General features: G+C 34.3%; 2 protein-coding genes and 1 pseudogene across 2 annotated transcripts; 2 read left to right on the plus strand and 1 right to left on the minus strand.

Moving 5' to 3' along the window:
- The first annotated feature begins 1,294 nt into the window (after positions 1 to 1,294).
- LOC123199731 (zinc finger A20 and AN1 domain-containing stress-associated protein 3) lies at positions 1,295 to 2,308 on the plus strand. Its single transcript, XM_044614786.1, has 2 exons — positions 1,295 to 1,536; positions 1,622 to 2,308. Exon 2 carries the CDS (start codon positions 1,653 to 1,655, stop codon positions 2,130 to 2,132), a length of 480 nt encoding a protein of 159 aa, XP_044470721.1. The 5' UTR covers positions 1,295 to 1,536; positions 1,622 to 1,652; the 3' UTR covers positions 2,133 to 2,308.
- Positions 2,309 to 12,523: 10,215 nt separating this feature from the next.
- On the plus strand, positions 12,524 to 14,787 carry LOC123207981 (beta-1,6-galactosyltransferase GALT29A-like). The gene is made up of 2 exons (XM_044625456.1): positions 12,524 to 14,028; positions 14,384 to 14,787. Exons 1-2 carry the CDS (start codon positions 12,865 to 12,867, stop codon positions 14,486 to 14,488), a joined length of 1,269 nt encoding a protein of 422 aa, XP_044481391.1. The 5' UTR covers positions 12,524 to 12,864; the 3' UTR covers positions 14,489 to 14,787.
- Positions 14,788 to 18,355: 3,568 nt separating this feature from the next.
- Positions 18,356 to 22,272, minus strand: LOC123209696 (annotated as a pseudogene).
- Positions 22,273 to 23,565: the final 1,293 nt, after the last annotated feature.

Consider the following 23,565-nt stretch of genomic DNA (forward strand, 5'->3'; position numbering starts at 1 on the left):
TGCAGATGGTGGAAGTAAGAGAATATAGAAACACTAATGGTAATTGCACTAAGTGAAGAAAAAGTGATTGTTTATTCAGGGATGCGTTTGTCACTTCATCATAGTCATAGAAATCTTTTGAGCTTAAATCGGTAGTTGTAAACTTAGAGGTAGGCTGATTAGTTACATCTGCATAAACCTTAGTGGAATATTATTGTGTGAAATGAAGAACAGAAGGAAAGAAGTAAACCATGCGGCATCTTTGGGCATAAGTATACCTCTATCATCAACTCTGCTAATTGCCTTTTGTAACTTCATTCTGAGGAAATCCACATTGAAAATGTTTTGGGATTTCCTGCTGAAGGTTGGTTTGTAAAGGGCCAGGTCTATAGCAGTTTTCAGAGCGATATGAAAACTGAAAAATAGAGTGATACGTACGTTCTGCCTTCCTTCAATTCTAATGCGTACTCTCCAAATATCAATGTAGTCCTCATCTTTCATAACTCTTCCTCTCACCCTTTAAATTTATATTTTTTAGCTACTTTCTTCCGAGTGAATGAACTTAAAATTGGCAAAGACCAAGAAAAATAAATTGTGAACTAGAAACATTGAATTCTAAGGGACCTCCACGATGAGTTTGAAGAAGTAAACATCTTCCATCTAATTTGTCAAATTCATCACAACTATGAGATGTTGATGTTTTTGCTAGAGGGAAGGAGGCCAAATGTTTTATATAACATGGTGACTTTTTGGGTTTTTAAGGATGGTCTTTTCTTTCGTTTAATTTATCTCTCAAAAAAGCTAAAAGACTTATTCCCACTTAAACGTTTAGTACGGCACCAATATTTTATTTATTAATTTTTAAAACTTTAAATACTTATTAATTAATTGTTAAAATAAATATAATAAGTCTGTTTATTTTATTTTTTTTAATAATTAATAGACAAACATTTAAATTTTTAAAAATTAATTAATAAAAAATAAAATTTACACTAAACAGTGGGTGGGAACGAATCTTTTGGCCCCTCTAAAATAAAAAGAAGTGGGGTGGGATGGATGGAGGCGGGTCACGAGTCACGACTGCATTGGAAAGGATAGGATACACGTTGTAAGCATCCGGCAAATACATAAATAGAGACAAATAACTAACATCCGCGTACTCCTGATTGTACATTTTTAAATAAATTTTGATGTGAAAACGAAGGGCGTGGAATAGAAGAAGAAGAAGAGAATGGTCCAAATTGGCGTCTTACCCCCCAAACCGTCCAAATGGAACCGTTTTATTTATCAGCATAATTATCTTCGTTAAAAGAAAGAGAAAAAGAGAGTTTCTTGGGTTTGGTTTGGTAGCTGCTTGCTTAGAAAAGAGAAAAGAAGGTGATTGGAATCTTCACCCAGGTCCAGCACCAGGAGGAATCCTTTTCTTTTCCTTTTAAACCAATTACCCATCTTTTCCTTATATTCCCTCACTTTCCTTCTATTTTCTCTCTCTCTCTCCAAGCAAACTATATTTTAATCGCTTTTTCTTCTCAAATCAATTACTATTCTTTCCATCTGGTAACCACCGCCACATTTTTTCTCTCCCCTTTCATTCCTTTTTTTTTTTTTTTCAATTATTAATTTTTGTTTGAATTTTCGTCAGGTTGTTAACGAGAAAAGGAGAAAAGAAAACCATGGCGGAAGAACACAGATGCCAAGCGCCGCGTTTATGCGTGAACAACTGCGGATTTTTCGGGAGTCCGGCGACGCAAAATCTCTGTTCTAAATGTTTCCGGGACCTTCAGTTAAAAGAGCAGCAATCTTCCTCTGCCAAACAAGCCCTTAACCAAACCCTGATCTCCGCTTCGGCACCATCGTCGGCCGTTGAAGTCGTCGAGAAGATGGTTACGGTTTCAGCGCCGGTTGTGAAGGTGGAGGAAAAGAAACCAGCGGAGGCGGCGACTGTAGCGGTGACAACGGGGGTTAACAGGTGCGTGACGTGTAGGAGGCGCGTGGGCTTGACGGGATTCCATTGCAGGTGTGGGTCGTTGTTTTGTGGGAGCCACAGGTACCCGGAACAACACGAATGCTCGTTTGATTTCAAGGAGATAGGCAAAGAGCAGATCGCCAAGGCCAATCCGGTTATCAAGGCTGAGAAGCTTCAAAAGATTTGAGATTTGAGATATTTGATGCTTTTTCACGGATGGTGTGGTGGCGGTTGTGGTGGGCGGCGTACGTGATAGTTGGTGGGGCGGGGGTAGTCTTGTCAATTCGTGTGGACTATTGTAAATTCCAATTATATTTTAAGCTTAATTAAATATAATCGTAATTTGTGTGTGAGTTTATATTATTCCTTCTTTCTGTCTGGAATCTTATTGATTGTTGTACCTGGTGGGGTTTGGCTGTTAATTATAGGCCAAATGGCTATTTCTCGACGAAGTTGCGACGCAAATTTAATTTTTTATTAGTTAATTATAAAAAATTTAAATATTTATTTTATATTATTATTAAAAATAAAATTATTATTTATTAAAATATTTAAAAAAATTAAAAATTTATCTTTTTCTTTTAAATTAAAAAATATAATAAATATTTTATCACGTAAAATTTTAAAAATTAATTGATCTGCCCATTCTTTTTTCTGATTGATAGCCGATGATTCCAAACAAACTAAAACATGATTATGATGAAGATCTAGAGAAACCGAATGAAGGTTGGGAGACGTCCTAGATCCGCATCATTGTCTCCTAGGTGATAATGCTTTGGTTTTTTTGGAAAGGAAAACAAAATCTTTAAAAGAATTATTGATTTTTTAAGTTTGAAGTTAAAAAAAATATTAGATTTTTAAATTTAGGAGAAAAATATTTTAAAATTTTTAATTTTTTAATAAATAATAATTTTATATTTAATAATAATAATAATAAAATTTAATAGATAAATGAATATTAAAATTTTTGATAATTAATAAGTGAAAGATAGGTTACATCAAACTTTAAACAGAAAACAATCATGTGGCTTTAAATAAAGGCCAAAGGACTATTTCCCACTCAAGGTTTACTTTTTTTGCACATTCTCATCCGTTAACTTTGAAAAACCTATTTACTTATCCATAAGTTGTTAAAAAAAAATATATTCAAGAGCAAAATCGTCATTTTATTTGTAATATTAAAAATAAATTTAAATTTAATCCTCTTTTCCCCCCTAACCCCTAAAAACTAACAATTTTCCCATAGGCCAAGTTTTGAAAAATAGCATTCTCCCCCTAGGGTTTAGTTTTCAATCCCCGACGCCATCGTCGATTACGAAGCCTTCCCGACGCACCACCATGCTCCGATGGCCTCTCTTCTCTCCTTTAGAAAGTCGATCGGTGCAAATTTGGCATCGTCTTCGCCTGAAAACTTTTCAGACATCTTCCCAGACGGAGATGAGGTCGTCATCTTCGTCTAGGAAGACGAAGAGCTTCGTCTCCCGACAAAGCTCTTCAACTTTCTAGGTGAAGACGACACCAGATCTGGGTTGATCGACGTTCCAAAGAAGAAAAGAGAGACCGTTGAAGCATGGTGGTGCATCAGGAAGGCTTTGTTGTCGACGATGACACCGGATTTAACGTCGGGGATTGAAAACTAAACCTTGGGGGGGGGGGGGAGAATGCTATTTTTCAAAACTTGACGTAGAAGAAAATGGTTAATTTTTAGGGGTTAGAGGGGGAAAAAGAGATAAAATTTTAAGGTCAGAGTTTTGTTAAATTTAACTATTTATTGATGGATATTTGGTATTTTTAAAATTAAAATAAGAAAACTTGAGAATGCAGCGTACCTTAGATGGGAAGTAGTCCTTTGGCCTTAAATAAATATTAATATTATGAAATTTTAACCATAAAATTAAAATGAAAACCAGGGATGGTTAAAAGGTTTTAGGTGAGAAAGAACCAAGGATATGATTGTAGGGGTGTTCACGATCCAATTTAGGAAAAATTTGATGAGGCAAAGGAGCAGGTGTAGCTGCTAGGGTTTATGCAGACCTAGATCAAATAGATCATCAATGGCTAGGCTAGGTGATGAAGCATTGACAGCAGATGTGGGGAATTTTGAGAGTGAGTTTGCAGCAAAGGCCGAAGCAGATGAACTTTCGTCCTTCTCTGAAGCAAATCTTGTCATCTGCCTCAACTCTCTTGGCTGGAATTGTGCCCAGATGGACAGGTTTCCAAGCTCATCTGGAAACTCCATTGGACCACTATGATAAGGCTGCAAGTGTTTGTCAGTATCAGTAAATTTAAATCCCACCGCCAAAGCATCTGATCTATTCTAGGCAAGTCAAATACATCAATGGTCAAATCACACCCGGTGAAAATCAAGCAGGCCACCAACCAATAGAGCTCCAAAGGTTTTCTGAGTTTCAGGTGGTCTCATGAAGAAACGTTTCATAACTGCGCTAAGAAGCTGTAGACGAACCTGTTCAAACATATATATATATATATATAAAACCGATACTGTTGATTCTACAGTAATTTATTACGATCCAAAATTAAATCTTTAACTCTGTTTTGCAATAGTCATGGCAAGACGAGTGGGAGGAGCACATGATTCTCACTTCCTTTTGATGCTTCTATATGCTATTTCACATAGAAAAATGTTCATAGAGGGAAAAAGAAAGCATTAGTATCAAAAATTGATTTTTGGAGAAATCAGAGAGGAAGAGTTTCACAATCCAGAGCCTCCCAATTCTAGTCATCATGGGCAGGAGTTGCCACAAGCAAAGAAGAAAACACTCCATGATTGATCATGCGAGAGAAATAAGATCATTTTAGTTCCATTCTCAACAAAATTTCATACCAAATCATAAACTATTTTCCTCTTTTTTTATTAACTTAAATAAAATCATTTTGTAAGCCAAAACAAAACTCAAATTTCAATCTACTTACTTTGACTTGATGGTTTGTACCATTTTTTTGTATACTTATTAAATGGGCTGAAACTTACCAATGGTATTATAGGTGAGGTTAAGGATTTGAAATTTATGTGCCATTGATGATTAGAAAGAGAGGAATGAGAATGAGCAAAACAAGATGGTATTCAACTGGTTTTTCTTCTAAGTTGTTGGATCTATCAAACTTTTATTTCCAAACAACTGGACAAAACAAGACAACTACGATCTTAAAATCATAATCATAGAATTTGAAAATTTTACAGTTTCATTTGTTGGTCAATTAGAATTAAAATTTTTTGTTAAAAATAGGACTAAAATCATCATTTTATTAATAATATTAAAAAAATAATATTTATTATATTTTTCTTTTAAATTTTAAAAATTAACGTCCACCCTATTAAAGTTTTTTAATATTAAAAAACTAACATATTCAATGCCAATGGTTATAGTCAAATGTTGCTAGAATTCAAAATTGACTGGTGGAGAATGATTTTTGAAAGTGATAAAAATGATTAAAAATTTCGTTTCTATATGTGGAAAGTTCCTTCTGAATCCAAAATACTAGTTATGCGTATAAAAGTGAGAGTTTTAATTATTTTTATTTGATTATTTTAATTAATTTTTCTATAATTTAAAGGTCAAATGACTATTTTGTTGCAGTGGTTCTAGAAGTAGACTTAGTCTTTGAATTCTGTTAATAAATCTCTATTGTTTAGGGAGTTGATCTATTCTTTAGCACAATCCCACAAACACAGTAGAGTGCCTTTTATTTCTAGTTTCTGTTACTGTAAGACTATAAATAACCCCATCCATATTCAATAATATTAGTGAGTTTTTCCTCCCAGTTTAACAACTTTGTTTTACCAGCATTAAAATCTGGTATCAGAGCCAGAAACCACAAATTATAGCCGCAACTCAATCATGTCTTCAGAAAATAACTTTGTGCAGCTGACTATTCCCCAGCTCGATGGGCATTATGAGCATTGGAGCATGCTCATGGAAAATTTCCTTCGATCAAAGGAATATTGACACATCGTAGAAGATGGAGTTCCCGAAGAGGATGCAGCCCTCACAAATGTAGAACGGAAGGTGCTAGCTGACCAGAAATTGAAAGATTTAAAAGCCAAGAACTACTTTTATTCCAAGCCATTGATCGCACCATCCTGGAAACCATTTTGACTAAAGACACGGCCAAGGGAATTTGGGACTCGTTGAAGCAAAAGTATCAAGGGAATGCTCGAGTCAAGCGTGCACAACTTCAGACTCTTTGCAAAGATTTTGAAGTTCTGCACATGAAAGAAAATGAATCTGTCAATGTTTTTTTTGCTCGTACTCTCACAATTACTAACAAAATGCGCAATCTTGGTGAAAAGATGAGCGACGTTACTTTGAATGAAAAGATTTTGCGCTCTATGTCATCCAAGTTTGACTATGTGGTCTGCTCCATTGAGGAATCCAAGGATTTGGATCATATGAGTATTGATGAATTGCAAAGTAGCCTTCAAGTACATGAACAACGAATGTCTAGTCATGTCATTGAAGAACAAGCATTGAAAATTGTTCACGGGGAACATTCTGATAGTCCTGGACGTGGTCGTAGTGCTGCGCGTAGAAGGGGACGTGGACGTGGTAAACAAGGTATGAACAAAGCTCTTGTTTAGTGCTATTATTATCATGATTTTGGTCACTTTCGGAATGAGTGTCCAAAGAAACACAAAGAGCTCAGCTATAGGAAGGAGGACTCTAAAGCCCATTTTGTCGAAACGACAGAGATGGAAGAGCTTCTACTCATGGCTTATGTTAATGATGATCGAGATGATGAGGAAACTATCTGGTTCCTGGACTCTGGTTGCAGCAACCATATGTGTGGAAGGAAAGAGTTATTTTCACACCTTGATGAGAACTTTCGCAAATCTGTTCAACTTGGCAATAATTCAAGTCTTCGAGTCATGGGGAAAGGACAAATCCATATGCAAGTCAACAACCTTGCACATGTTGTCACAGAGGTATTTTACATACCTGATTTGAAAAATAATCTTTTGAGTATTGGCCAATTGTAGGAGAAAGGATTAACTATCCTAGTTCAACACAACCAGTGTAAAGTATTTCATCCAGAGAAATGACTCATCATTGCAACCACTATGTTAGACAATCGGATGTTTGTTATTTGAGCCACTATCACTCCATCAGATCAACCAGTTCAGCCATGTTTTCATATTTTTTCTCAAAGTCCAGATCATTTGTGGCATTGTTGTTATGGGCATTTGAGTCTTGGTGGTCTCAAAACATTTTATCACAAACAGATGGTCAAGGGTTTGCCGCAATTCAAGAGTTCCAGCCTTTTCTGTGAAGATTGTTTAATAGGTAAATAACACAGAAATTCTTTTCCACAAGAAAGCACTTGGAGATCCTCACAAATTCTTCAACTTGTCCATGCCGATATTTGTGGGCCTATTTCTCCAATATCCAACAGCAACAAAAGGTATCTCTTGACCTTTATTGATGATTTTAGTCGAAAAACCTAGATATTTTTCTTGACAGAAAAATCAGAGGCCTTTGAAGTATTCAAGCTTTTCAAAACTAAGGTTGAAATAACCAAGAAGACATCCATCCGAGGTCTATGTACAGATAGAGGTGGAGAGTTTAATTCTAATGAATTCAATGAGTTTTGCATGGCCAACAGAATTCGACGTCAACTGACTACAGCATATACTCCTCAACAAAATGGAGTGGCAGAGTGTAAGAACTGCACCATCATGGAAATGGTTCGTAGTATGCTTTCATGCAAACAAGTGCCTAAGACATTCTGGCCTGAGGCAGCAAATTGGACAGCTCATGTTCTCAATCGAAGTCCCATACTTGTTGTGCGAAATCAAACACCAGAGGAGGCCTGGAGTGGCACTAAACCCTCAGTTGATCATTTTCGCATATTTGGATGTCTCGCTTATGCTCACGTTCCAAATGTCAAAAGCACAAAATTGGATGACAAGAGTTTGAAGTGTGTCCTTCTAGGTGTTAGTGAAGAATCCAAGGCGTATCGATTATATGATCCCTTATCAAATAAAATTGTGATAAGTCGTGACGTTGTTTTCAATGAAGATGGACACTGGCCATGGACAGAAACACATGGTGCTACTGTTCATGCTTCACTTGATTTGGAGGAAGAGCATACAAATTCATTTGATCAAGGTGTTGCTGAAAATACAATGCCTCTTGCCTCTGAAAATCCAGCTGATCGAGACACTCATCAAACTCTTGTTCACTCACTTGACTATGCAGTAGTCCATTCACTTGATCATGTAGCAGCAAGACGATCTCGTCATCCACCACTTTGGATGCATGATTATGATAGTGGCACTGGTCTTTCAGAGGAAGAACAAGATGATAACTTTGCTATGTATATTGATGAAGATCCTCTAACTTTTTCTGATGCAGTTCATAGTGACAAGTGGTGACTTGCCATGGATGACGAAATTACTGCCATTCAAAAAAACAGTACCTGAGAGTTGACAAACCTGCCTGAAGGAGCAAACACAATTGGAGTTAAATGGGTGTATAAGACAAAGCTGAATGAGCATGGTGAAATAGACAAATACAAGGCACGTCTCGTCGCCAAAGGCTACACCCAACAACATGGCATTGATTATTCTGAAGTTTTTGCTCCCGTAGCCCGTTTAGACACTATTCGACTTATCCTTGCCATTGCAGCTCAAGAAGCATGACTACTCTACCAATTAGATGTCAAATCCGCTTTTCTTCATGGAGAGCTTGACGAGGAGGTATATGTCGACCAACCACCTGGAAATGAAGTCAGAGGTGCAGAACACAAAGTATATCGACTTCACAAGGTGCTGTATGGTTTGAAGCAAGCACCTCGGGCATGGTATAGCAAAATCGAAGCCTATTTCTTGAAAGAAGGCTTTAAAAAATGTCCATATGAACACACCTTGTTTCTCAAGCATACCTCCACTAGTAAGATCTTACTTGTGTGTTTATATGTCGATGACCTCATCTTCACCAGCAATGATAACTCTCTGTTCAATTCTTTTAAACGTTCCATGATGCAAGAATTTGACATGACTGATTTGGGCAAAATAAGGTATTTTCTTGGTTTGGAGGTATTGTAACAGGACAATAGGATTTTCTTATGTCAACAAAAGTATGCTCGTGACATCCTAGAGAGATTTCATATGGCTGATTGCAACTCAGTCCATAATCCAATTGTACCTGGATCAAAATTGATGAAGGATCTCACGGGTGAGTATATGGACTACACTTTGTATTAACAGCTCGTAGGGAGCTTTATGTATCTTACCTCCACCAGGCCGGATCTTATGTTTGTTGTTAGTCTTCTGAGTCATTATATGTCTCATCCTACTGCACTACATCTCCAAGCAGCTAAACGTGTGCTACGGTATATCAAAGGAACTCTTGAATTTGGAGTGTTCTATCACCCAGGGAGGGAATCATCAGCTTGTAGGGTATTCTGATAGTGATTATGCAGGGGATGTCGACGATAGGAAGAGCACATCTGGTTTTCTGTTCTTATTAAGCTCAGGTGCAGTTTCTTGGTCCTCTCGCAAGCAACCAATTGTCACTCTTTCAACTACTGAAGCCGAGTTTCTTGCTGTCGCCTCTTGTGCATGTCAGGCTAACTGGTTACGAAGGATTATGGAGCAACTTGGTCATAAACAACTTTCTGCAACTATGATTTATTGTGACAATAGCTCAACAATTAAGCTTTCTCGCAATCCAGTTATGCATGGTCGAAGTAAGCATATTGATGTTCGTTTTCATTTTTTGCGTGATCTTACTCGAGATGAAGTAGTCAAGCTAGAATACTGTCAAACTCAAGAACAACTGGCAGATCTCATGACCAAGCCGCTAAAGCTGGATGCTTTTGAGAGGATGCAGACACTGATGGGTATTTGCAAAAATCCAAAAATAAACTAATCTGTGATCAGTTTAAGGGAGGTTTGTTATAGTGGTTCTAGAAGTAGACTTAGTCTTTGAATTCTGTTAATAAATCTCTATTGTTTAGGGAATTGATCTATTCTTTAGCACAATCCCACAAACACAGTGGATTGCCTTTTATTTCTAGTTTCTGTTACTGTAAGACTATAAATAGCCCCATCCATATTCAATAATATTAGTGAGTTTTTCATCCCAGTTTAACAACTCTGTTTTACCAGCATTAACATATTTCCATTCCAAGATTTGATAGAATGACAAATTTTTATTTATTAAATTTGAAAGAAAAATTAATTTTCAAACCATTTATTAAAATCAATAATTAAAAGGTATTTATATCAATTTATTTAAATATTATAACAAATGTATTTAAACATGACATTTATAAATCTTAATATTTTGAAAATATAATATAATCTTAATAGTTTATAACATGACATTTATATCCCTTATTTGTTATATAATTTACAATTGTAATTGTCAATTTCAAAAATATAGAGGGGCATATTAAAATTTTAAAAATTTAAAAAAACCTTAAACTTTTTTCAAATTTATAAAAGTCCATTTAAATTTTTATTAACATCCCTAAAATTAAAAAAAAAAACATATGATTATATGTCATTTATACCCTTATCTATATTTGTATCAATCAAATTTCTATTATTTTTAATTAAAATTTATATAAATTATTTAATAAAATTTTGAGAAAAAATATTATTTAAATTAGGATTTTTTTTATTTTTTAGTAATTTTATAAAAAAATTGATAAAATTTTTCAAAAAATTAATTTTGAGAATTAGTCATATGGCCGTAATTTAAATAAGAAACTTAAGGAAGGAGCGTTTAATTTAATAATTTAAATTAGGGATCTTATAGTTGTTGACCAATGGCGGCAACAATTTAGAATAATTTTTCTCATTAGCTAGTTCATTGTACATTGTATCTGCCATTAAATATTATTAAAAATAATTAATTAATTAATCCTAGTAATTGGTGGAATTGGATCGAGACACCACAGCCATATCAATGTCATTTAACACGCCCTAATAATTAAATCATAATAATCTTATAAGTAAACTATATTAATAAATAATTAAGTTATGATATACCATTTTAGATTGTTTATTTAACAAACAAAAAAAAAAAAAAAGAGTTTTGGGAATGTTTCAAAGATTTATTGATTTCATATTTATGTAAGTTTTGAAAAGTGATTTAAAATAACACTTTTAGAAGATACTAGTGGAAGGGTATTAAAGATTATCATAATAATATACTAAATAATATAAAAAATATTTTAGAATAATTATATTTAGGAATATTTAAGTAAAATAATATATTGATATTTTTTATTACTTATAACAAAAAAATTAATTATTTATACCTATCATTTTTATTTAATTTTATCAAATATAGTAATAATTTATACTCAATAATCTTCAAGATAATATTTTGATTTTAATAATAAAATATTTTTCAAACTAAACGCCATTAAAAAAAAAAGAAATGTTTCTTTAGGGTAAAATCAAATCAAAAGTCGATCAATGAAGAGGATAATTCAATCAAATTGATAGTCGAATCGTTTGATCTGTGATTAGATGAATTAATCGTTTAAATAAATATTAAAATGTTTTAATAATTAATAATTAAATATATAATTTAAATTATTTCAACCAAAAAATAAAGTTGATTTGATGATATGTATTTTTTAAATTGATAGATGGGATATTGGATTTAAATCCTAATATTAATTTAAAAAATATTTTTTATTTACATCAACAACCGGATTAAATTTGGGTTTTTACTCGATTAAATCATGAACAAGAACAATTTAAGCGATTGCATCGTGACCCATCATAGTCTAACCTTTAAAGTGGTTTTTGAACGAATTCTCTCTGTTTATTGTAAAAGGTGACAAATCCGATAAATCTGATGATTGCTGATTGGACCGGCCACTTTGGGCTGGCGGATGCGATGGCTTTTACACTAAAGCCAACCTCCCCAGGACAATATTCTTCTTTAAACATGATTCAACCCAACAATGCTCATTGTGGGAAAGATAATTACGAAGAGATTCCAAACTTGACTAAATATAATTGGTTGTTCAATTCTATGTGAAGTCAGGCGTCTGCATCTCCTCTCCTCCTCCTTCTTCTTCTTCTTCTTCTTCTTCTTCTTAATCAAATCTTCTTTCTTGTATAAATCACCCAAACAAATCTTCCCAAGTCAAGTGGACCTCGGCTATCCACTGCACCATAAAAAATCACCCCCAAACCAACCAAACAAAGTCATACTTCACAAATACAAAGAATTGGAACTCCCCACTATAATTTCTCCCCTTCATAATTTTGTCGATTATTTCTTATTTTCAACACTCATTGGAAAAATAAAATTTTGGGAATAATATTGTGATAAATATTTACAATATTTTTTTAAACACTCAATTATTCATACTATTTGAAATTAAAATCATATTCACAAGAAGAAGAAAAAAAGATTGTGGCATGGCAAGTTGTCACCCACTTCAAATCTCGCAAATATTTCTATTATTATAATTAATAAATAAAATAATATTTCAATTAATTAATTAATTACTTAATCACACCTAGATTATTGTTAACTTATGATGACCAAGTCCTAATTTCAAATGGTTAATAAACAAAGCGGAAAATACAAATGTACAGGTTTCTTCTTCTTAATTTCAGCTCCTCTCTTTACCCACGTTCTTTGGGCTCTTCACCGTTCAACTCTTCTCATTATATAAATTTAATCAACATGGAATTCTCCTTTCTTCATCCTACCCTCATTGATATTTCACTTTCTTGTAGCATCTCTGTCGCTATTTTCTTCAACTGTTTTACTATTTCTAGCTTCAAGTTGACTTCCTTCACTTGGATGCTAAAGATTCTTTAAGCTCATGATGGATCTCCTCTGCACAACTTAAAGATCTGTGCAACTTCATGGCCTTTTTAAGCAATACTTATTCATTACTTTTTTGATTTTATTGGCCAAATGAAAAGGTCGTTTCGTCCTCTCTTCAGCATTCTACTGCTTGCAGTCGTGGCTGTTACTTTAAGCTTTCAAATCGTTCACCATGCCGGCGGCAGCTTCTTCAGCTCGTTTGATCTTGGAAATAAGATTTTTGTGCAACAACAACCCGAACCTCGCCCATTATTCAACCCTATTTTACTCAAGTATGCCGCTATTGATTTAGCTGAGGAGGGCTTGAAGAAGGAGATTGAGCAACTCTTGGAGGCGAACTTTGCGAGCCAACGAGGGCACCGTACCGTCGACACGTGGCACAGATTTCATCGTGATATCAGAACCAGGTCTTCTTCAGGACTCTCGGTAACGGTCCGGTCCCCGTTATTTTCTCGTTATTGGCTAGATTTTAGAAGGAACTTAAATGAATGGGCTAGGAAGAAAAAATTTCAAGCTGATATAATGAATGAATTGATTAGATTAGTAAAGCATCCTATTGATAGGCAGAATGGATTAATGGGTTCGGATAATAAATATCAGTCTTGTGCTGTTGTGGGGAATAGTGGAATTTTGTTGAAAAGTAATTATGGAGCTGTGATTGATAGTCATGAGATTGTAATAAGATTGAACAACGCCAGGATTGAGAAGTTTGAACAGATGGTGGGTTCGAAAACTAATGTATCTTTTATAAATAGTAATATTTTGCATCTTTGTGCTAGGAGGGAAACGTGTTTCTGCCACCCTTATGGAGTGAATGTTCCATTGGTTATGTACATTTGTCAGCCTGTGCATTTCTTGGATTATATCATATGTAATGCATCTCATAATGCCTCTTTGCTTATCACAGACCCGAGATTTGATATGTTGTGTTCTAGAATTGTGAAGTACTACTCGTTGAAACGGTTTGTGGAGGAGTTAGAGAAGCCATTGGAGGAATGGGCATCTGCTCATGATGGTTTTATGTTCCATTACTCTTCTGGTATGCAAGCTGTGATGCTTGCTTTGGGAGTTTGTGACAAAGTTAGTATATTTGGCTTTGGGAAATCTGCTTCAGCTAAGCATCATTACCATACAAATCAAAAGGCTGAGCTTGGGTTGCATGATTATGAGGCAGAATATGCATTTTATCATGATCTAGTGGAAAATCAACAGGCAATACCATTCATTTCAGACAAGTTTAAGATACCTCCTGTGGTAATTTACCACTGAATTTTGGCCTGTTGTATGTTCTGTTTTGGTAAAACTTGTTGATTTGTCTATCATGGTCATATTGTTATCATGCTAATAGTCTTTAACTAGTCAGACACAGGAACACAATTGTTGAACAACTCTGTTTTGTATCATTGCCCTGTAACTATCAAAGATGGTTTAGGGAACTTATATATAAAATTGAAATGTAGAACTACGACAGAAAGAATTTGTTCTGATTTGGGCAATTGCCTTGATGGATATTTTAATTTTTGGTACATAAAGCTTACTTCATTTATTTGTAATGCGAAAAACTGTTGTGAAGTGTATCGGTATAGCTTATATATATTCTCGTTTGCAGGCTCTCATCTTTCTCTTTGGGAAGAAATTGGATCCACATGTAGCAGTGATATGTATTTTTCAAGTCATTTATCAGTACTATATGTTCAGATATGTAGACTGGTGAGAAGGGTACATAAACACACATATTTAGAGGTTTGTGTGTGATTTTTATCATATTTTTCGCCTGTGGTTTTTGTGGTCTATATATGTACCAAATCATGTAAAATAGGTACTTGACTGAAATGTACTTTTGTTTTAGGAAAATTAGTAAAAATCGTCTAACTTTGGGAGGTTTTTGCTATATTAGCTACAACTCCAAGGATTATATGGAATAGTCAAGAAAATGAGTTCTACTGAAATTGCCCAACCATATAAATGGGGTTTGACCACTGTTGACTCATGTGAAATAACCTATCTTAGCTCCAAATCTTTGATTTTTCGCCCATTTTTCAGTCATTCATCTATAAAATAAATTATATGGTTAGTATTAACTGATTTAATCAATTATTTTAATGTTTATTGTATTGTTTTTCATTTCTGTTTAAAATATTGGATTCTTGTAATGAATATCAACTTTTTGAGTTTAAAATTGATTATACATTATATTAGGGTGTAATTTCTGTGTTGAAATTGTGAATTTTGTCAAAAAATGATGAATTTTTCATCGATAAGAAATTTAGGGTTTAGGGTTAAATTTTTATATTTGCTTAAGAAAGTAAAGTTTGTAAAGGTGAACTAGGTTGTTAAATAATAAAAAAAAATGTGGTCAATCTATGGTTTGATTTGTTGAGTGAAACGAAGAATTTGGTTGGGGTATTGAAGATTTTCTCATTAATGGGCGTGAAAAACCTAGTAGGTGTGATCACACCTAATGGGTATATCATATCATATCTATCTATAATTCATTACACACAAAGATGAAAGTGACAGGCTTGGCACCTATTGAGGGCAAAGTGATATTTTTTAGGCTGCCTGTGGAGGATAAAATAATATGTTTTATATATGTATATATTTGTAAATTTGTCAATAAAGTATGTTTGATAAATGGCCAAACAACTATTTCCCACCCAAGGTTTGATGTTTTCTCAAATATCCACCCTTTAACTATAGAAACACTAAACACTCACCTATGACCGGTTAAATTTAACAGAACCCTAACACTTGAAAATTTTATCTCTTTTTACCTCTCTAAACTTTAAAAACTAAAATTTTTCCCTAGCCTAAGTTTTAAAAAATGACAGTTTTACCCTAGGGTTTTATTTTGAAATCTCTGGTGACATCTCCGGCTCTATTGTCGACGACCTCTCTCTTCCGAAGCATCATTTCCTTTCGACGATCTCTTTCCTCCCATTTTTTAAAACTTAGGCTGGGAGAAAATTTTAATTTTTAAAATTTAGAGGAGCAAAAAATATTATATTTTAGTTTATTTTTTAATATTATAGGGAAGATAACGATTTTATCTTTACCACCGTTAATTTTAACTGTTCATGGGTAGGTGTTTGATATTTTCATAATTAAAAGATGGATATTTGAGAAAACATCAAACCTTGGGTGGGAAATAGTCGTTTGGCCTTGATAAATTTTTAAACATTTTATTTGTTTTAATATTTAATTGAATTAAATTAATATATATATATTTTTAATTTTATAGGTGAGAACATGAAGAAGATCAAGGGCATATAGGTTCATAAAGCATGCTACTCTAGAGTGTCATAATGACACAAGGACACCATAAGAAAATTTTGGAAAAAGTTGAGTCACAGTTGGAAGCAGCTTGTTCTACGGATGTGCTTTGGACTATTTTCTAACAGGGGAAAGGACTATTTCCCATCCCAATTTTAACCCAATAAGTTGAAAAACTCAAATTCTCATTCATAATCAAACTTCTGTTAATTTTTTTTGTTAAAAAAAGGGATAAAATAGTTATTTTACTGTTTATATTAAAAATTATAAAGTTCATTACTTTTCAACCCTTAAGTTTTAGAAACTAATATTTCACCTTTATTTAAAGTTTTTAAACTTTGAAAAGTAATATTTCCACTTTCAAACTTAGGATTTTCATATTTTTCAAAACTCAGCTGTCTCTAATGACTTTCAAAAATAACAGTTTCATCCCCACTCTTCAACTTCATTTTCTGGAGTCGTCTTCGACCTCCTTCTTCTCTTGGTGCGACAACGATGGCGCTACAAAGAGACAAAGATCTCTTCATCACACGATGCGACGAAGAAATTTTTTTTTGTTGCACAATCCATATGACGAAGGATGACGTTTCGTCGTCCTTCGTTGCTCATCCCGTCATCTAGGCGTGACAACGAAGAGTTGTCCTTTGTTTGCTCTTCTAGATTTAGACGACGCTTCATCTTCCAGATTTAGATGACGCTTCATCGTCCAGATTTGAGAGACGAAGGTTTGTCTTTTGTTGTCCTTTATAGTCGAAGAAAGGAGATTAGAGGAAAGAGTCAGTTGTCGGTGGTGGCCGAAGAAGGAACAAACCTTAGGGATAAAATCTAAACTTTTCAAAATTTGAGGATGGGTTGAAGTATTAGTTTTTAAAATCTGGAGGGGGAAAATAATAAAAATTTTGAAGTTTTAAGTTTATAAGTAAAATAATAATTTTATCACTGTTTCTAACTAAAAATTTGGAAGACAATTTGACAATGAATGAAAGTTTGAGTTTTTCATCTTTCGTAAGTATGACTTTGAGATTGAGTTAAAATTTGAGTGAAAAATAGTCATTTTCTCCTTATTAATATATTCGGTATTTTTCAGTAAATAAATCGTGGACACCCTTTGCTAGAATTTTGGTTATGTTTAAAACAGGGTGGATGTCACTTAACCAAAAAGAAAAAAACAGAGTAGACGCCTGTTTTAGCTCTATAAAGTTAGCCGTGGCGACTGGATTAAGGTTTTGTTACCAAATCATCGTATAATTATATATGTGGGTCTTGGAGATGAACCGGTTGAAGTCTAAATATTTTCATCAAATGCAATTCAATTATTTATGAAGATTTGCATTCGGTTTTTGAGGTAGGAACTGAGGGGACACTAATATGGATGTTGTCAATTTCGCGGTCCTTAGATTTTCTTCACCATGAATTTGGAGATATAGTCCATAGACTCACTCAAATAATATAGGTTTGTCGGTCACAGTTTCATCTAGAATTTTTTTAATTATGTACGAAATCATATTTTATTTTTTTTTTAAAATTGATTCGAAAATTTAAAAAATTCTTTGGGTAAACATGATTTGCATACTATATGACTTTGATTTTAATCTTTGAAGCAGAGGCTAAATAATATAAAAATCACTGATTATAGAAATAGTCGGAAAAAGTGATTAATTTATTAATATTTTGCAGTGCTTGGAAGGAAGGGCAGTGATGTCATGAAGTCTGTTGATGATAAACTTTATAATTATATTTATAAAGTTTAAAAAATTTAAAATCTTAAATTAATTATAGTTAACATTTGTTTTTTGTTAAAAAAATAAATTCATCACAAATAAAATTTACTATATATTTGTTAAAAGTTTTAAAAATTAAAAATTTCATATTTATCTAAAATTTTTTATCTTTTAAAAGTAATATTTTTCTTCCTAAAATTTAAAATTTATTTTTTAGACACTTTTCGATCATCGATGATGACGTTTTAACCTATTATTCTCGATCACTAAATCTTTATTTCTAATACAAGAAAATTCGATAAAGATGCATTGATTTACCTGAATAGACAAATACAAACATTTTCGTCGATTATATAATCAATAAAGATATATCCTCATTACATCTTTTGGAAGCTTCAAAGATTTATGAGTTGAAATATTGTCTCTAGTGATTGGAAAGTCTCTATAAAATAAATCCTAAATTTTGAAAAGAAAAATATTTTTTTTAAAAGATAAAAAACTTTCAATTTTTAAAATTTAAAAAATATATAATAAATATTATATATTTTTAATACTATTAATAAAATAGTAATTTTATCTTTATTTTTTAAAAAATTATGTTATATATTAACCCCTATAAATATAATTTTGAGAACACGTTAAAACTTGGTCGGAGAATAGACCTTCGGCCTTCTGGAGATGTTGGCGGTGATCCTGCGTACATCAATAGTTGTCGTCATCTTTTACTTTTACAACGCTTTCATATTTTGCATACAAAAAACAAACAGCCCTCCTTTCACTCCCATTTCGACTTCTTCATTCTGCAGTGTCCATCACCACTCCTTTCTCTTCAAACTTCACTGCCACCAAGAACCTTATGCTTGTCTGTTAACAAGAAGACCACCCCAAGTTAAAAAGACTCAATTAGCCTGCTATATATTTCTCAAATGTGATAGTCATGCCTGTTTTGGATCATATACAGCATACTCATTGTATTCAAGTGGGCTATCTTTATGCTCCGAGGGGACTAACCGACCGCAGGGGACTTTGATATCATCTTTCTGCCTAAACCTTCTGGCCTGTCACTACAATCTTTCTGATTCATCTGTTTTCTTTCTGCCTAAACCTTTCACTACAATCTTCTTCTCTTCCAACGGCTTTATATCCTCTGGTGGGTTCTTGAGCTCTGTTACTTGATTCCCTAAAGATAAAACAGCCAAGACTAGGAAATCCTTCTGGCCTGTCAACTGCTGTAAACCCATAACCTTGCAGCTTCTGCAGCTGCATCAGAACAAACTATTGCCCTGCCAAACTGTTTGACACAACCCATTGATAAGCATAAAAGATTTTAATTAATACATGCTGATAATAAATTGTAGAGAAATTTAGTTGTTCAGTGTCATACCATGTAGCCTGGTACAGGGAGAGAGCAAACTGCAGGCAACAACCCTTTATGCACATGCCTTAAATGGTTTGAACTTCGAGTACCACACCAGAGGAGGACTTTGTTGGGCAGCTTCTTCATTTCATCCAATGAAGGGGCAGCACTTGATTCGACAGCAAATATGTTCCCAACTGACACTACTCCTAAATTACAAGAAGAAATAAGCTATAGTAAAATTGCTGGTTTATTGATTAACTAATCAAACTTGGTTAGAATGAAAGTAGGACTGACCATATCTGCAAGTTTGAAAGGCTCATAAGTTTTCTCCAGGCAGTTCAGAATCACCTTGTATTCATCAGAATCTTTGTCCAGTGCTGAGATCGAGCAGCGACGTTTCTCATATCAGTCAGACAATGGATCATCAAGGGTTGAACCACTCATGTCTTTAATAAGATGTGAAGCCACTGTTATGCCCCTGACAGTCTCAAATGGAGCTGCAGCCTGAAAGTTAATTTTAAGCCCATAATAGAATGTTAATTAGATGAGAGGAACTCTGCAACAATAATCATGTGGCATAAAACTTTCAGAGGTTAAATGGGTGGCATCACTTAGTCTGCAAGTTCTTGATAATCCCTAAAGATGAAAGGTCCGGTGGAGTGCATGAGGGTAAACCATCTGTTGCTGAAATCTGCCCAAACAGCTTCAGCATTTTGCCCTGTCTCTTTCAGAGATTTCAAAGTTTCTGTGAATTCTACGAGTACCTCTTTACCTGAAGAAATAATTCAACCATTTAATCAAAGAAAAGCAAGGAAACAGTGAAAAAAACAAGTGGGGATTTAAGATTTCTTACATCTTTCAAAGTGAACATTAGAAAGCATTCCCATTGGTATGTCCGGAGCATCTAATCCCATTTCCATTAGAGCATACCAGTAAATCTCTTGACCGCATAAGACCTTCATAAAATTTGCAACCACTGGCTCGATTTTGCAGTGTGTAACGGCAACCCCAAGTTGTCTCATGGCAAGACCTCCATGTCTTACATCGACCCCATCATCCTTTGGTAGCGAGGACAAAGATGTAAGAACCATTGCAATATTGGTTTAAATATAGACATATAAAAAACTAGCTGCAATTACCATGTCAATTGGATAGAATTTTAATGGCTTCTTCTCAAATTTCTTTTCCCGTTCCCATGGCTCAAACTCGTTACCCGTTATGTCCTCAAACAGTCTCACAAACTCCTTAATTGCATCAGCCACATTAGTCCATTCTTCAAGCCTCTCCTCAGCATTAGCACCATCACCCACTTTTCCTTTCTTGTAATACAGATTTAAGTTACTCTCTGGTACTGTTATCAGTTGACTGATACAATAACTGCATCAGTCAGTTTTAGAAACTCAGCACAACCCGCAATAACATATCGTTTTAAAGCAGCAAACAAGGATGATCTCGTAGTATTACTGATTCAGTCCACGCCCTTGGTCGCAAATGGAAAATGCACAGTTGTACAATATTCCATCTGTCTCAAAGATCTTGCCTGCTTGCTCATGCAGTTTGGTATCCTTGTGGACTCCTCTCTTTCCAATTAACTTGAGCTGCAGCAATTATATGTTATGTTATGTTCCATATGGAAATGGTATCTTCACAAATTATTCCCTTGAATAGAGTAAGGGAGAAGATAGTACGAACTTCTGCTGCAATTGATTCGACTGCCTCTTCACTCGGATCCATTTTATCCCATGGAATTCCTCTGCCTTCTGGGGCAAGATCAGTGACCATATCTTAGGCTTCTAGAGGCTGATCTTCTTGTTTCTCGATACTGTCAACCAACCAAGCTTCTCTCACAACCCGTCTGCTTCGCTCCCTAAATAGCATATTTAGAAGAAATTTATTGCCAAGCTGCAAGCTAAATGATGTACAGCATGCATGTAAAATTTAAGTGTTCGCTCACATTGCCTCCACCAATTTGGATGAGCCACCGCGTTCTCTTTCAGCAGGTGAAGCAACCAGGTAAGTCGTACCTACATAGTTGATTAACAATGTTTGCTAAGGCCCAACATCGATTTCCCCTTAGCAATTTGATTATGACGAGAGTTAATGAGCCTATAGCTGAGTTGGCCACCTTTCCTCCATGTTTTTTAATTGTCCTCCAGTGTTGCTGCATCAGAAGTTACAAGTACTTCTAACAGCCTCAGAAATGGTGAAAATGTATGAAAAATGGAGAAACAAAAATTGGTACATACATGTGTACGAGAAACACGACCCATTAGAGAAATTGTCATCCCTGAGAAGGGTTTCTCAGTAGCAACTGGATACCTTCTAGGCCGGCTACTGGGATCTTGGTACTTCTTTATCAACTATTACAGAAACACATAGAACTCAACATATACACAGAAACATATGTAACATTAGCCAGACTGTGGAGTCATAATTGTAAAGAGAAAGAATGGACGTATAGATGGTTTTAAAATATACGTCTGAATCTACGGATTTGAGGACAGAATCTGATATTTTGACTGCCTCTTCCATCCTCGGTGGATCTTTGGTTCTGAATGTGCAAGTAGACCATGCACTGTACATTCCTTTGCAAGTATATCTTTTACCATCAAATTCCAATTTCCTATTGCAAATTGTACATCTCCCCAAAGGCCCATAAAACAGCATATCTTGGCAGTTTCAAGAAAATTTGAAAAAAAAAGTCTAAAAATGAAAAGAATCTAAACCCACATACATGGTTTATATATAAATGAAAATATGTGAACTAGTGAATCCACCATTTAGTGACAATAAGGGGATCAGGGCCAGATGAGTCTTGGTCATTAGCTTCAAGAATCTCTCTCATTTCTTCAATAGAGAGATTGGCCTCAATAGCTTTACAAAATTCTTCAAACTCGACATCTGTAATATCAGATTCACCAGCTTTTCCATTAGTCTCTCCATTGTCATTTTCTTGCTTTGCCTTCTTTGGAGATTGCTCCGCATCATGTGGTCTGTTTTCAGCCTTGTGCTTCCTTGTCATCACTTTCTCTTCATCAACAGATGCATGTGCGTGCGACCTCGTTTCATGAACCTTAACATGTACAAAAGACATTCATACATATTTATTATCCCAGCAAACAAAACAAAGAATCATCAAGAGAAATTCCGGGTTTCTTAACGTAACAACGAACCTTCATCTTTCAACTCTAGAAGTCCTTATCAAAGAGTATAGATAATACGCCAATCTTGATCAAAGAGACTTTTGAAGTAGAACAAAATTTCCCTTTCAGCAAAGTAGAAAGAATCTGCAACTGAAGACTTCTTGACGCTACATTCTTCTTATTAAGACAATTTCGTGTACTGACACGTACTAGAAGTGTTTGCGCTCTCCATTGCTACTGTGTCATCTTCACATTTCGACTTGTGTTTTCATATATAGAGGCGAATTCCACGTGTCCGACTGGGTATGTTTCACCTCCTATAACGTTGACAGGTGGTATTAACCTGCAACCGTTTAATTTTATGAGTACGGGTTTAGTTTATGTTTACTGTCCTGCATGCATACATGGCAGCTGCTCGGCTTCCTGGAACAGCACCTGCAAACTTGAAGCGGCAGAAACATGTATATAATCCAGAGGTGAAGAAAATCCGATGTTGTGGAGTTTATTTGTGCGTGCTTGTCTTCTCTGTCCGTGTAGTTTTGAGTATTGGGTTTGAGCAGAGATTTTTGGGATAATGAATGAGACAAAAGAGACAATACTTCGTTTTTAGAACCATCCTATCATATATTAACACATATTTAACATGTGTTATATTCGTATTCATAACAATTATACTAAGACTTCATAAATTAGTTGGTGGTTTTAAAGACTTCTTGTCACTGACGCCAAAGGGTTGATCAGTCCATTGCAATTGCTTTAAACTGAAAATCGATCGGCCCATATCACCTTGATGAGTTATGACTCATGGGCCTTTAATGGGATTTGAGATGGGGTTTATATTGTTTGGGTTAAGAATCTAAAAGTAGGTCAAATGCAGTCAACAGTCCTGAAAAACAATGGGCCGAGGGTTGTTGAGATTGTCTCGTGGATGATTCAAGTGAGTAAAACGTTGGAAAATGACTGAAATAAAAAAGTATTCGAGTGAGTAGAACGTTGGAAAATGGCTGAAATGAAAAAGTGAAGCGTTATGTTGGTCTCATAGACATTAGTATCACATATTATATAATATATATTTTATAATATAATACGATATAAATAAAAAATAATATTTATCTTAAAATATATCAAATTATTACGATATAATAAATATATCATACAATATGATATATATTATTAATACAAATCAATACAATATTTTAGATAAATAATAACATAATAAAAGTGTATTTAAAGATTTTTAAATTGTCAGACGGTGTTTGTAATATATTTTTAAAATGATAATATATTAATTATA

This window comes from Mangifera indica, chromosome 2 (genome assembly GCF_011075055.1).
Source record: "Mangifera indica cultivar Alphonso chromosome 2, CATAS_Mindica_2.1, whole genome shotgun sequence".
NCBI classification, from domain to species: domain Eukaryota; kingdom Viridiplantae; phylum Streptophyta; class Magnoliopsida; order Sapindales; family Anacardiaceae; genus Mangifera; species Mangifera indica.

Excerpts from the sequence above, each read along its gene's own strand:
- LOC123207981 (XM_044625456.1), top strand. The coding sequence starts at position 12,865 with ATGAAAAGGTCGTTTCGTCCTCTCTTCAGCATTCTACTGCTTGCAGTC. Across the intron at positions 14,029-14,383 it reads AGTTTAAGATACCTCCTGTG|GCTCTCATCTTTCTCTTTGG; the intron begins GTAATTTACCAC and ends TCTCGTTTGCAG.
- LOC123199731 (XM_044614786.1), top strand. The coding sequence starts at position 1,653 with ATGGCGGAAGAACACAGATGCCAAGCGCCGCGTTTATGCGTGAACAAC.